The sequence below is a fragment of the Sebastes fasciatus genome, chromosome 16 (assembly GCF_043250625.1).
Source record: "Sebastes fasciatus isolate fSebFas1 chromosome 16, fSebFas1.pri, whole genome shotgun sequence".
Lineage (NCBI taxonomy): Eukaryota > Metazoa > Chordata > Actinopteri > Perciformes > Sebastidae > Sebastes > Sebastes fasciatus.
In genome coordinates, this window is record NC_133810.1 from 31,878,377 (window position 1) to 31,893,642 (window position 15,266).

General features: G+C 39.8%; 1 protein-coding gene across 1 annotated transcript in view; it reads left to right on the top strand.

The window, feature by feature from the left end:
* Nucleotides 1-15,266, top strand: part of LOC141752673 (protein NLRC3-like) — a 782,294-nt gene that overhangs the window by 240,785 nt on the left and 526,243 nt on the right. Inside the window, exons 9-10 of the mRNA XM_074610793.1 lie at nucleotides 85-234; nucleotides 581-697. Of these exons, the coding sequence (XP_074466894.1) occupies nucleotides 85-234; nucleotides 581-697 (267 nt within the window). The remainder of the gene's footprint in view (nucleotides 1-84; nucleotides 235-580; nucleotides 698-15,266) is intronic.

The window sequence follows — 15,266 nt, forward strand, 5'->3', positions numbered from 1 at the left end:
ATAAAAGCACAAATGGGAAAGACCCTCTCAGTCTCGCCTGTGACTCTCGTACAAACTTGTTTCCTTTCCTGTTTAACCTCTCAGGCTGACTTCAGATCAGAAGATGATTGACTGTGAGGAGGAAGAGGAGGACAGAGCAGAGTCTCTAGTCTCTGACTGTCTGACTATGAAGACTGACTGGTCAATGGGGAAACCTCCAGAGTTCAGTAATGATCCTGGACCCTCAGAGTCAAAGTAAGAGAGCTGCTACTAACTCATTTATAGGACTCATTTGTAGTTTCCTCTGACAATACCATGTTTTCTGTTGATTTTGTGTTTGTATATTCAAATTTATACAAAATGTATTTGCCTACTACAATTTAACAGACTTCATCAAATAACCTCTTCCTCTTAGTGTCTGTGACAGCTGTCAGTCAGCTAGAGAAGATGTAATCTAATCTAAGAAAACGGCTACAAACCTTTAAACCTCCTTATTGTTGACAGCAGCAGTAGTTTGTGTGTTTAGAGAGACCTTAATGACCTAAAAGAGAATTCATCAAGGATTCATGTGATGTGAATAAAATCATGTTGGTGTTTGCAGAGTTCAGTCCAGACGGAGAGCAGAGTCTCCAGTACCCAGCTGTCTGTCTGTGAAGAGTGACTGGTCCATGTACCATCCTCTGAACTTCAGTAATGAACCTGGACCCTCAGAGTCAAAGTAAGAGACTGTTTCTACTGTAAGCTGACCTGATGGATGATGATGCATTGAGGATGAAGACTAAATGTTCTGCTTACAGATTTATATTCTGATGCTGAACTATTAGTGCAGATCTTACCAGGATCTTCCCTCTAGCTTTAAAACTGAGCCGCTACAACCTCTGAAAGACAGAATAGCGTCCGTCGGATTGTTAAGAGGTTAATAAGACAGCCAGATGGTAAATTCAGCTCATTAGTGTTGTTGAAAGCAGGAGAGTTGAAATAAAGGAACACTGTCATCACAGACTGAATGCTGAGTTCAAACAGAAAGGTAGCAACACTTTAACTGTTCCCTGAGACCATCTGAGCTTTGAGACAGTGTCGTCCAATCAACAAAGCATTTTAGTTATAAAGACATGTCTTCACAGGAAGAGGAAGAGGAGTGATGTCTCTGTGGAGGAGCAGCTGTCCTGCTGTGCTTTGTGTCAGGACGTCCTGAAGGATCCAGTCTCTACCAGCTGTGGACACTGGTTCTGCAGACAGTGCATCACCTCATACTGGGACCAGTCTGCTTCATCAGGAGACTCCTCCTGTCCCCAGTGTGGACAAAGATCCAGAACCAGAGGTGGACTGCAGCCAGCCGGTCAGACCAGCACTGTACAAAGTAAGACTCTACATCTGTCTGCTGACGTCTCCATGTCTGAAAACACTACTTGTTCTTTTAATACATAAAGAGTCATAAAAGTCTCACCAGGTCCTGCGAGGACACTAGGGGACGCGCTGCTCCACTCAACTGGCCGTTCAAGCCATAGACATATATACATACGCCAACGTTGACGTACGGTCCAGAGCTCAATGTGGCGTCTATGTATTTATGTCTATGGGTCAAGCGGTGACGTGGAATGCACCTGATTGGTTCCTGGTTTTCTGCTCGCCGTTTCAAACAGGAAACAACATGGCGGCCTGCTCATAAACTTTCTGTTATTCCGTCTAAACAATCCACCAAAATCTACTTCTGAAAACATTTGAAGCCAGATCTAGGCGATGCCTCTGCTGAATCTGGTTTTATTTCAGAACTAGATCTCCTAGTTTGACAGCTTGACAGTTTTGTGAGCCAATGCGTCGCGCATGACGGGTTCATGTGATTAAAGCAACGGCCAATGAGGAAACTCCGACACTCGGCCGACAATCGTGTAACTTCATCCCTCATTCAGTGACAGACTTCTGCGGTTGTAGGGCTGCTGGCCCTCTGCAGTCCAGCCTTGAAGACAGAGAAAACAAGAGAGACAGCACGAGCGAGAGGACGATCAGTAGAAGAGAGACAGAGAGACGTAGCGTGACGCTGTTGTGAATGAGAGAAAGAAATGTTATTTTCTGATTGTTTCACGGCGTTAACGTTCTAAAGCAGAAATAAATAACCCTGAAATACTCAACATGATTTACTGTGGAGACGGACGCTTTTAGTTTCACTTTCCTCCTCTGCATTCATTACATCCAACGAGCAGCAGTAAATGTCGTCACAGTGAGATAAAACCAACGTTTATTTTTTTCCAGCGTGTTTTTTAGATGAAACGGGCGACACACTGAACGGCAGACTGCAGAGTGTGTTTACCGCTGAGACCACCAACAGCCCTCGTCACATGTCATGTTGCTTTTTCTTACATCAGAGGACTAATTTGCTGAATCTTCACAGGTCTTTAGACCGTAGTGGAAACACAGACAACAGTGGACTGAAGGAACCTTTCAGGTCCTTAAAAGTAGTAGGACTAAAAAGTCCCAGGAACTTTTGGTGGAAACCCGGCTTTTGTTAATAAAAACAGGTCCACACAACGAGATATGAACATATTCTGCATTATTTGATGAGTGGATGAGTTTTAAACATTACAGGGAGGAAGGAACAGCCACAGTGAGCTGTTTAGATGAAGAGCTGCAGACGGACAGCTGAGGCTCCGCCTCCTCTGCTGTCAATCAAACATGTACACCGACTGATGCTTCCACTGAAACTGGACTGTTTAACCTTTACTTCTTTTTTATTTACTTTATATTGATCACTTCAATATTGGCAATGGAAATAATAAGCAGATGTTCTTTATTTTGTCTAAAACTGTTTCCCTTCTCTTTCAGCAGATAGAGGTCTGCAGGAGGTTGTAGATGAACATAAGATCAGTCTGAGGAGGAGATGTGAACGTGTGACTGAAGGAACGGATGAAACAGGAAGTGGAACCCTGCAGTGGAAGTGCCAGGACATCTTTAAAGCCTTACCTGACCAACAGGGACACATCAGAGTCGTTCTGACGAACGGCGTCGCTGGCGTTGGGAAAACCTTCTCAGTGCAGAAGTTCACTCTGGACTGGGCAGAGGGCTTTGAGAACCAAGATGTCAGTCTGGTGGTTCTGCTTTCCTTCAGGGAGCTGAACTTGATCAGAGATGAACAGTACAGTCTTCTCATGCTGCTCCATGTTTTCCATCCAACATTACAGAAGGTCACAGCAGAGAAGCTCGCTGTCTGTAAAGTTCTGTTCATCTTTGACGGCCTGGATGAAAGCAGACTTTCACTGGACTTCAAGAACAACGAGGTTGTGTCTGATGTCACCCAGAAGTCATCAGTCAACGTGCTGTTGACAAACCTCATCCAGGGGAATCTGCTTCCCTCAGCTCTTGTCTGGATAACTTCCCGACCTGCAGCGGCCAATCAGATCCCTCCTGCATGTGTTGACAGGGTAACAGAAGTACGAGGCTTCACTGACGCCCAGAAGGAGGAGTACTTCAGGAGGAGAGTCAGTGATGAAGAGCTGTCCAGCAGAATCATCTCACACATCAAGACATCCAGGAGCCTCCACATCATGTGTCTAATCCCAGTCTTCTGCTGGATCACTGCTACAGTTCTGGACCACATGTTGACTACAGACCAGAGAGGAGAGCTGCCCAAGACCCTGACTGACATGTACTCACACTTCCTGTTGGTTCAGACAAAGAGGAAGAAGCAGAAGTACGGTGAGGGACATGAGACGAGTCCACAGGAGCTGACGGAGGCTGACAGGGAAGTTCTTCTGAAGCTGGGGAGGCTGGCGTTTGAACAGCTGGAGAAAGGACACATCATGTTCTACCAAGAAGACCTGGAGCGGTGTGGTCTGGATGTCACAGAGGCCTCGGTGTACTCAGGAGTTTGTACAGAGATCTTCAAAAGAGAGTGTGTGATCTTCCAGAAAACAGTCTACTGCTTTGTTCACCTGAGCGTTCAGGAGTTTCTGGCTGCAGTCTACATGTTCCACTGTTACACAAACAAGAACACAAAGGCACTGAAGGACTTCCTGGGAAAAACATATGTTCATTCAACCCTGGATGACTTCCTGGAGAGAGCCATGGAGATATCCCTGAGGAGTAAAAATGGCCACCTGGACCTGTTTGTTCGCTTCCTTCATGGCCTCTCTCTGGAGTCCAACCAGAAGCTCTTAGGAGGTCTGCTGGGTCGGACAGACAACAGTCCAAAAATCATCCAGAGAATCATCAACAACCTGAAGGAGATGAACATGTATAATATAGGAACCCCTCCTGACAGAAGCATCAACATCTTCCACTGTCTGACGGAGATGAACGACCACTCGGTACATCAGGAGATCCAAGAGTTCCTGAAGTCAGAGAACAGATCAAAGAAGGAACTCTCTGAGATCCACTGCTCAGCTCTGGCCTACATGCTGCAGATGTCAGAGGAGGTTCTGGATGAGTTGGACCTGGACAAGTACAACACAACAGAGGAGGGACGACTGAGACTGATTCCAGCTGTGAGGAACTGCAGAAAAGCTCGGTAAGTCCAGATGTGATTAACTTTATAGATCAGTGTAGATTAGTAGTTTAGTTCTTCAAATATACACACTATAAATTATTCTTAAAATATAATATTCTTATAAGTGTTCCACGTGTTTATTACATAAATATGTCAGTTGTATTTTGTCACAGATGTTCTTGAGCTGTTTCAAATGTTGAGTTCAAAATATTTCAGTACTTTGTGTTTCTAGCTGTCAAGTTAATGAACACTTATTCTATTTATTTAGAATAATTGTTACATCTTACAGTTTTTTCTGATTTATATTTTTGGGTGATGGAGACGACATGTGAACCTGGTAAAACAAATGAAAAGAACAAAAGATCAGCTGTCTGGTGGAGCGCTGGGTCTAACCGGTGTAACGGCAGCAACAGAACGTTTGCTGATCCGGCGGGGAGTCGGGGCGGTCCTGGGATCAGAGCTCTGGTGCTGGGGTTTGCTTTCAATAGGCCTTGCACCACATTACACCTTACCTCGTGTGTTTTTGGGCTCATCTCTGTCGTTGGCTTCAAATCCAAACTGTTGCCATGTTGCCACAGTTTTAGTTTTCTTTGAGACCAGCTCTGCCATGTCTCGTCTCATCACCCCAAAAAACACATGAACTTCCTAGTAAACAAACCTCTTCTTGTTTATAAACCAACATTACATCATAATATTACGTTAATCACGTTGTCATATTGCAAATACAGGCTGGATTTAGCACTGTGTCTCTGTCGGCACAGGTTGTTGATGTCTGATACTTTTTAGTTTGCCAGAACGTGTCATAATGACAAATGTCGGTTCCGCCAGTTAGACCGGACAGACCGGCAAAAGCGAAAATCGACCCAACTCTAGCATTAGCCACCGTAAACTACTGGTCATACGACACAAAGCTAGTCGTGGTAAAACCCCTGAGTGTGTTGAATCGAGCAATGGTGCATTTTATTGCTCATGAAGTCAAGTTGTGTTCCATCATCTTGTTTTTAAGTCTTTCCTTTTATTCTGTTCCTCACAGAAGGAAACTCAGGTGTTTCTCTCTCTTGATGCTGTAGAGAAGAGTAGTAACAGGAAATACACAGCTTCCACCAATAACAGCCGTCTGATGAATAATATATCTAATTATATGAATGTTTAATTATGTACAGGTCTAATATTATTACACGATCTGTTTCATTTCTCTACCAAGATTAAAGAAAAACAAAGATTGAAAGTCTGCAGGTTTGAGAGAGAGTGATGAGAATTATTGTTTCATGTCAACCAGTGAGATAAGATTAGCTGATCCACTGATGTGAGGAGCAAATGTTAATCAAAGAAGTATATATCAAACTGTTTAGTCATCAAATGCATGAAGTACATATAAACTGTCCTCTTTCATAATAACATATTTTGTAATCTTTGTGTCATCACAGACTTTTTGTCTGTGAACTCTCAGATACTTACTGGGAAGTTGTGGCCTCAGCTCTGAAGTCCAACCCCTCCCATCTGAGAGAGCTGGACCTGAGTGTCAACTACCTGCAGGATTCAGGAGTGAAGCTGCTTTCTGCTGGACTTGAGAGTCCAAACTGTAGACTGGAGACTCTGAGGTCAGTTCACTGACTGTAGTTCATGTAGTCTGTAGACACTCTCTCTCTGCACTGGCTCTGCTCCAGATGGCTCTAGAGAGGGACATTCACGTTTTCACGTCGGTCACAGTAGCTCTCCAACACGCTTGGCACACAGGAGAGGCTTCAGATGGTTGTAATCTCCTCACCTCACCGCTAGATACCACCAGATCCTACACACTGGACCTTTAACCACAGACCTTATTTCATGCACCTAACTAAAAACCCATTGACCTCCAGACGAGGAAACAGGAAGTGCTAAAATGCTGACTCATTTCTGGGTTTTAGGACTCATTCCTGCAGCTCTCTATTTGAACATGTCTAAAGGTGCAGCACTCTTCAACAAACACGTATTGCACCAACTTAAAGGCACATAAGTGATGATTATGAACGACACCATCTAATCAGAGGTTTCTATGCTTCTAAGTTATTCCTACGTTCTTTTTGACAGCAGATCTAACTGTGCTCTGTTTTCATGTCAGCATTGTCTAATTATTTGAAGCAAAAACCAAATAAATATTCTGCATCAGAAACATCTTTGCAGGTTCATATTTATAAATCTATCTGAATACAATACTCACATGTTCATATGTACATTCAAAGAGTTATTGATGTCTGTCATCATTCCTTCTGTCTGTGAAGCAATCCCCGTTTAACCTGAGTGTTACGAGATGAGGACTAAATCCACAGTCTTGTTGTGTGTAAAATAACCTGTAACGTTGATCTTAAACTAATCGGAGTCTTCAGCAGTCTGAGTTAGATGTATTAGGGCTGGGTGACCTGGACAAAATCAAATATCACAATATTTTTTTGTGTAAATGACCAATAATAGAACAGCTAGAACAGTCTGGTAAGTTCAGAAAATGACATCACTTTACTGTAATTTAGCCTTTAAAACCAGGGAGACAACACTTATGCCATATCACGATATTACTAGGGCTGTCAATCCATTAAAATATTTAATCACGATTAATTACAAATTAATCACACATTTTTTATCTGTTCTAAATGAACCTTAAAGGGAGATCTGTCAAGTATTTAATCCTCTTATCAACATGGGAGTGGACAAATATGCTGCTTTATGTAAATGTATGTATATATTTATTATTTTAAATCAATTAACAACACAGATCAATGACAGGTATTGATCCAGAAACCCTCACAGGTACTGCATTTAGTATAAAACAATATGCTTCAATCATAACATGGCAAACTGCAGCCCAACAGGCAACAACATCTGTCAGTGTGTCAGTGTGCTGACTTGACTATGACTTGCCCCAAACTGCATGTGATGATCATAAAGTGGGCATGTCTGTAAAGGGGAGACTCGTGGGTACCCATAGAACCCATTTACATTCACTGATCTGGAGGTCAGAGGTCAAGGGACCCCTTTGAACATGGACATGACAGTTTGGAGCGTTATTTAACCTCTTCATGACCAGCCAGTCTGACATGGTTGGTACTGATGGATTCATCAGGTTTACTAGTTTACTATGATACCAGTAGTAGTAGTAGTAGTAGTAGTAGTAGTAGTAGTAGTAGTAGTAGTAGTAGTATGACCTGGTTGGTACCGGTGGATTCATCAGGTTCTGTAGTTTCAGATGATACCAGTATCTTCACTCTAGCTTTAAAACTGAGCCGCCTCAACTTCCGGAAGATCGATTGCGTTAATGCGTTAAAGAAAATGGTAGCGTTAAAACGATTAACTTTGACAACCCTAGATATTAGGATATCCTAAATCTTAGACGATATCTCATCTCATATCACGATATTGATATAATATGGATATATTGCCCAGCCTTAGTATGAATCCAGTCACTATGTTGTGTTTGACAGTTTCCTTGTTGAGCTGCAGGAGGATTAGTAACTCAAAGAGGGAATTTGGTACTAAACAGACTGTAACTTTGATTTGTCGGACTCAGACTGCTGAATCTTCATATTAGTTTCAGTTGAACTTCTGAAGTCATTTCTTACAGTGTAGTTGTGTTATGAAGGGACCACTTCACAGGAGGAATGATTACTGCCACCAATAACTCTTTTAATGTACATATGACATGTGGCTGTTGTTTACAGACACACTTGAACAAATGTGGACCTTTCCTGTAAATGACATAAACCTGCTAAGCTCCCAGATACAGTGAGAAGAAGGCCATGTAATAAATGAAGTAATGAAGTCCAACAAGTCTGATTTAATATGGATCCTCTAATTCCAGACTTGACAGAGATCAGCAGCTTGTTATTGATGTGTGTTGACATGAACAGCTGTATGAATGTTGTGGTGACATCTGGATGATGTCTGTAGAAGGCTGACATTATGATGATCCACAATAACACAATGACAAAGTCACTATACTCATTTTAGGGAAAAGATCATTGATTAGGACATAGTAATGTTGAGCTACACATTTAAAACCTGAACACATCTGATTGGATTATAAAGTGATTTCTATCTTCATAATTTATTCTTTATTCAGATTGTGGCACTGCAAGTTGTCAGAGATCAGCTGTGCTTCTCTGATCTCAGCTCTGAAGTCCAACCCCTCCCATCTGAGAGAGCTGCATCTGAGTCACAACGAGCTGAAGGATTCAGGAGTGAAGCTGCTGTCTGGTTTTCTGGCGAGTCCACATTGTAGACTGGAGACTCTGAGGTCAGACACTATTTTTTACTTGTGTACTGAGATTAATATGATGTGAAAGTTGTGGTGACACTAAACTGCAGACATCAGGCTGATATTATACTGATCCACACTGAGTCTCTTAATGCTAAAGTCCATTTTCTTCTTCAGTGGTTTAGTCCATTGACTGTGGCAGAGCAATGTTGAGCTACACATTTAAAACCTTCATATATCACAACTCTTGACTTTCATCATGTTTCTTTTTTCCAAGAAGTGCTAATATAAATATATAAATATGAAGAAAAAATAAATAATCTCTCTTTCTGCTATCAGACAATAATAAATATGTTCAGTATTTTTTTTTTCTATAAATGTTATGAAGCTATATGATGCTTTTACTGACTGAAGAGTTTAAACTGAAGATCCTTTGATTTTATGACTCCACTATTCCTCAAATATATTGTAGATGTCTTATCTTAAATATCTTTTGTTCACATTTCCCCAAAATCCATCCTGACATATTTGACATCTTTAGAAACTTTAAGATCTTGAGTTGAATCTTGAATCAGTTTCTGTGGTTCTTATTTGTGTTTGGCTGCTCAACATGAGTTTGTATCGATGGATCCACTGGTGGAGCTGTCAGAGTTTAAGAGGTGAAATCACTACGTCTTTATTGAAGTAGCAGCACGTTGTCATTAATATTAATGAGAGCTCTGTTTCACTGTTTGTATTTGACAGTTTTTAACCTGCATCCTGTTGGCTTCAGGTTTTTGGAGTTTACATTTTCTAAACTTCTACGTTCTAAACCTTCTTCAGCTCTGAACACATTATTAAACATTGAATGATTTCAAGCAGGAACATTGTCTTCTAAACTTACATCATTTATTCTTTATTCAGATTGAGTCTCTGCAGTTTGTCAGAGATCAGCTGTGCTTCTCTGGCCTCAGCTCTGAAGTCCAACCCCTCCCATCTGAGAGAGCTGGAGCTGAGTCACAACAAGCTGAAGGATTCAGGAGTGAAGCTCCTGTGTAGTTTTCTGGAGAGTCCACACTGTAGACTGGAGACTCTGAGGTCAGTTCACTGACTCTCTGTTACTGTTAGAGATCTTATATGTTTAATTAACAATTGAACCTGATTTATGTACAAACATAACTTACATCCATAAAGTTGTTAATGTCCTTTTCTTCATATTTTCATGTTTCTTGAACTAAATTCAGTCTGCAGTCACTAAAGACTTGTGTTTCTTAAAGAAAGTGTAGAAAATGTCCACTGTTAGTTGTTAAAGTAAATTAATGTTTATCATTGTTGGTAAATGGTCACATCTGGATACAGAAGATCCTCTGAACTAATATTCAGGGTTCCTACGCAGTATGGAGAAGTATGGAATTTGATTTTAGAGAGATCAGCAGCTTGGTATTGATGTGTGTTGACATGACATGACATGAATTATAAAGTGATTTTTATCTTCATCATTTATTCTTTATTCAGATTGAGGAGCTGCAGTTTGTCAGAGATCAGCTGCACTTCTCTGGCCTCAGCTCTGAAATCCAACCCCTCCCATCTGAGAGAGCTGAATCTGGGTGGAAACAAGCTGAAGGCTTCAGGAGTGAAGCTGCTGTCTGATCTTGTGGAGAGTCCACACTGTAGACTGGAGACTCTGAGGTCAGTAGAGGGTTGGAGTCGGTCCATGCTGGTTTCAGCAGTATTGTTGTGATGTGTTTCCTCCGTTAAGCTGTGAGAGGAGAACGGTGACACACACACAGAGAGAGAGAACAGTCAGCCAATCAGATCAGCCAGAAGCTTGTTGTGATCATGTGTTAGAGTTGATGTGAAGAAGATGTTGTTGTTGTGTTCATGTCTCCAGGAAATAAAGCTGGATTACAGCTGACAGCATCACATCATGTATAGAGACAGTGGTCCTCATCCATCAAACTATCGTACCATCAAATCTGATCAGAAAGTGTGTGTTCTCTCATTGAGAAATAGAACCATCATAGAACCATGGTTACATTTAGTAACCATGTGGTCTTTATACAGACCAGAACCTCTGCTGAAGTCCAGTAATCACAGCTGACGTTTTACTGTTCAGTCTGTGTATGACCTTTAAAGAGGACCTATCAGGCTGATGTTCAGCTTCATACTTGTATTTTAGGTTTCTACTAGAACATGTTAACATGCTTTAATGTTCAAAAATCACTTTACTTTTCTTCTCCCGGCTGTGCTGCAGCACCTCTTTACACCCTCTGTCTGAAACGCTCTGTTTGATCTCCTTATCCAAAAAGACTCCATATTTAGTCGAGCTGTCAGAGTTAACGCAATAATAACCTGATCACGCAAGTTTGTTTTAACGCCACTAATACTTTAACGCATTAACGCAACTTGTGATTTTTAGGTTGTAGCAGCTCAGTTTTAAAGCTAGAGTGAAGAAACTGGTTTCATCTGAAACTACAGAACCTGATGAATCCATCGGTACCTACCATGTCATACTACTACTACTACTACTACTACTACTACTACTACTACTACTACTGCTACTACTACTACTGGTATCATAGTAAACTATAAACCTGATGAATCCATCGGTACCAGCCGTGTCAGACTAGCTGGTCATGAAGAGGTTAAATAACACTCCAAACTAACACTAAATGTTGACGAGGAAAAACTGTCATGTCCGTGTCCAAAGGGGTCCCTTGACCTCTGACCTCCAGATCAGTGAATGTAAATGGGTTCTATGGGTACCCACGAGTCTCCCCTTTACAGACATGCCCACTTTATGATAATCACATGCAGTTTGGGGCAAGTCATAGTCAAGTCAGCACACTGACACACTGACAGCTGTTGTTGCCTGTTGGGCTGCAGTTTGCCATGTTATGATTGGAGCATATTGTTTTATACTAAATGCAGTACCTGTGAGGGTTTCTGATCAATACCTGACATTGATCTGTGTTGTTCATTGATTTACAATAATAAATATATACATACATTTACATAAAGCAGCATATTTGTCCACTCCCATGTTGATAAGAGGATTAAATACTTGACAGATCTCCCTTTAATGTTCATTTAGAACAGATAAAACATGTGTGATTCATTTGTAATTAATCTTGATTAAATATTTTAATGGATTGACAGTCCTAGTAATATTGTGATATGGCATAAGTGTTGTCTTTCCTGGTTTTAAAGGCTAAATTACAGTAAAGTTATGTAATTTTCTGAATTTACCAGACTGTTCTAGCTGTTCTATTATTGGTCATTTACACAAAATAATATTGTGATATTTGATTTTGTCCAAGTCACCCAGCCCTAATACATCTAACTCAGACTGCTGAAGCCTCCGATTAGTTTAAGATCAACGTTACAGGTCATTTTACACACAACAAGACTGTGGATTTAGTCCTCATCTCGTATGCGTCCTTCCTGCATTTGGCAGTTTAAACTGTGTTAATTCTAGTCTGGATTATGTGTTTAACTTGTCTATTATGCGTTTGTAAAGTGTGCCGCTTTGCTGACCGTAGACTGATCCATGTCTCTGATTGGTCATGTGCTACAAACCCCGCCCCTTCTATGTGAACGCGCTCACAGCCAGACTGAGAAACCCTGGGTTGACTTACCGAGTTGATCAGAACTGTCGTAGGACCGCTTAGCGGGATCTTGGTTGAGGGGTTAGTTAAACCAGATAAGGAGAAGATACCCTGGGTGTGTTGGACTGGCTTCGTAGTACAGGCCTCTGGTCTGTGAGCTCTGAGCTCAGTGTGTTCACTCCAATACGTTAACATGAGAGCTGAAAGGAAGCTGGCTACGCTGCACAGACTGAAGTCCCTCTGCTCTTTATACTGGATGCTGACTGACAGCTGATGAAGGGAGTCTCTGTAAACACTGATTGATGACTTCTGGTGTCTTCCTCTTCTCTCATCAGATGGAAGAGTAGGAGGTGATCTCTAACCACCATCATCCCTGTGTGTTCCTCTGGACCTGACAGAGTATCATCAGTGTATCTGTCCTTCTGCACAGTCTCTGCAGACACACTGAGACTCCTCCACTCCTTCTGCTCCACACTCCACCACCTCCTCCACCTGGACCTGGGTTTCACTTTGTCTTTATTCATTCATATATTCTGAACCCAAAGTGCCTCTGCAGATTAGTTCTAGGCATACAGTGCATTGGGTGTGGATAAAGAGATAAAAAAAAAAAAAGAATAAAAAAAAAAAAGGGAATAGTGCTAATAGTGATAATAGTGATAATAGTGATTATAGTGCTTTAGGGGTTCTCTGTAAGGTTAAGGTCCTCAACTAACATTGAAAGCTTCATAGCATCTTTTTCTTCCTATGTTTCAGAGATGAAAAGTAAAGACACAGCTCCTGATGGAAAACATAGAAATGTGGTCTTGATTTCAGGAATCTATTTTTATGTATAAAAACAATGATTATGGATTATTGATTGCCAGGTCATTCATGTACGGGATCTTTCACAATTGTACCAAATATAACATTTACCTTTGTTAGATTAGAAAAAAAATACAAATTTAGTGGACAACCAAAAATGCAAATCATCCCAGAGAGCATTAGCAAAAATACATTCATAAAATAAATGTTCTGTAGTTTCAATGTGTTCATCACAGAACCAGCAGTTATTGTGATCAAAACCAAAACGGTTTCTTAAGAACTCAGCAGAGGGGGATATTATATATATTTCACTGAGAACCTTAAAGTGAACCTCCTTCACTTTTGGTGCAATAGGACATTTAAAGAATTTCGATCTTAGACTCTCAGCATCTTTTTTAGAGAAAAGTTTTAGAATTGAATTTCTGTTTGAAGAGAACGGATATAAGTCTTTAGTAAAGGTGACGTTAGGTAGTTTTAAGTTAATGAGGTTGTGACCATTCACCAAAAGTGAAGGGAGATTGGGGTTTACATTATCTTGAGATAAATGATATGCCATCACAATTACAGCTTGAGGGATTGCTTTGACAACATTGTTATACTGACCTCTGTCAACGAGGCTGAGTTTAGAACAAAAGCCCTCAAATGGTAGAATGTTTCCTGTATTGTCCAATAAATGCATCACAGATCATTTTCCTTTTTCTAACCAATTTTGTAAAAATATGGATTTATTTTTAAGTAATACATACCGGCAATTCCGTATTGGGGTTTTATGGGGACTATAATTATGTTTGTATATCATTTTCCAATAAAGTAAAACCTGTTGATGAAACAAGGATCATTTGACGGGGAGTTTTGTGAAGTCATAGTCGCATCTAAGAAGGAAGCCGATGCCTCCTAGTTTAGTAAAAATTTCACTGGGCATATGAAACCAAAAACTTTTTTCATGTTTTAGAAATGATCTTAATAGTTTCATTAATGTATTCAATATCAATAGCCTTAAGTCCACCTTCCTCATATTCTTTAACCATAGTACCTTTCTTAATATAGTGTGTTTTCCTTTTCCAGATATAACTGAAATTAGCTTGGTTTATGGCTTTTATTGCATTTTTGGGAAGTGATAAGGAGTAAGCTGGGTAGATGAATCGGGAAATGCACTCCATTTCTGTAAGAAGAATTCGGCCTATGATAGAGATGTCTCTTTGAGACCAGGAATTTAGATGAGATTTACATAATTTAAATATTACTTATATTACAGCAAGAACATAATCGGATGTATTGTTAGAAGGTGGCTGCAGTAGAAGAAGAAAGTTTAAGTTAAATGACTGTGAAGTCAGACTAAATCGATTCATAATGCTGTCAGCGAAGCATTCAGACTGAAATAAAACGACAATCACGTCTTTTATCAGTTTTATTACAGTCAAATATTGACCCTCAGATACTGAGGTGAAAGTCTTAAAGTCACAGTCTGATCATCTGCTGTTCACTTCATACTCTAATACACAGTCAGAGTACTAATACTACAGTGCAGAAATACTACAAGTCCTGCTTTCCAGTAAAAGTACAGAAGTATTAGCATCAAAATCAACCTAAAGTATGAAAAGTTCTGGCCCTCATTATGCAGATGTCAGAGTGATGTTCTTTATAGACCTTTCAACCAGAGTTACAGACGGCTCTACTGTAAAAATAAAGAATAAAAGTCAATAATAATCCAGAAACAAAAATATAACTTAAAATAAGATAAAATCATTTAAACAATTCTAGCAAATACCATCAGTTAAGAAATAAGATAAGATAAGAAACTACTTTATTTATCCCAATACAATGATCGTTTTTAGCTAGAGGGAATAATTATAAACAATAATAATAAAAAATAACAAGTAGTATTATACTACTACTACTACAACTACTACTACTACTAATAACAATAATAATAATAATAATAAACAATAAAATATAATAAATTAATTAAATTTAAAAGTGGTAAAGTTCTAGACTTTAGGGACTCCGCACAACACAAAGTGTGAAAGTGCAAATTAAATAAAATAAGTACAAAAAATATAATCAATAAAATAATGATAATAATAATAATAATAAATTAATAAAAATCAGATAAAGCTAAATATAAATAATAAAATATAAATAATAAAATATAAACAATAAAATAAAGATAAGAAATAATGAGATCTACTGT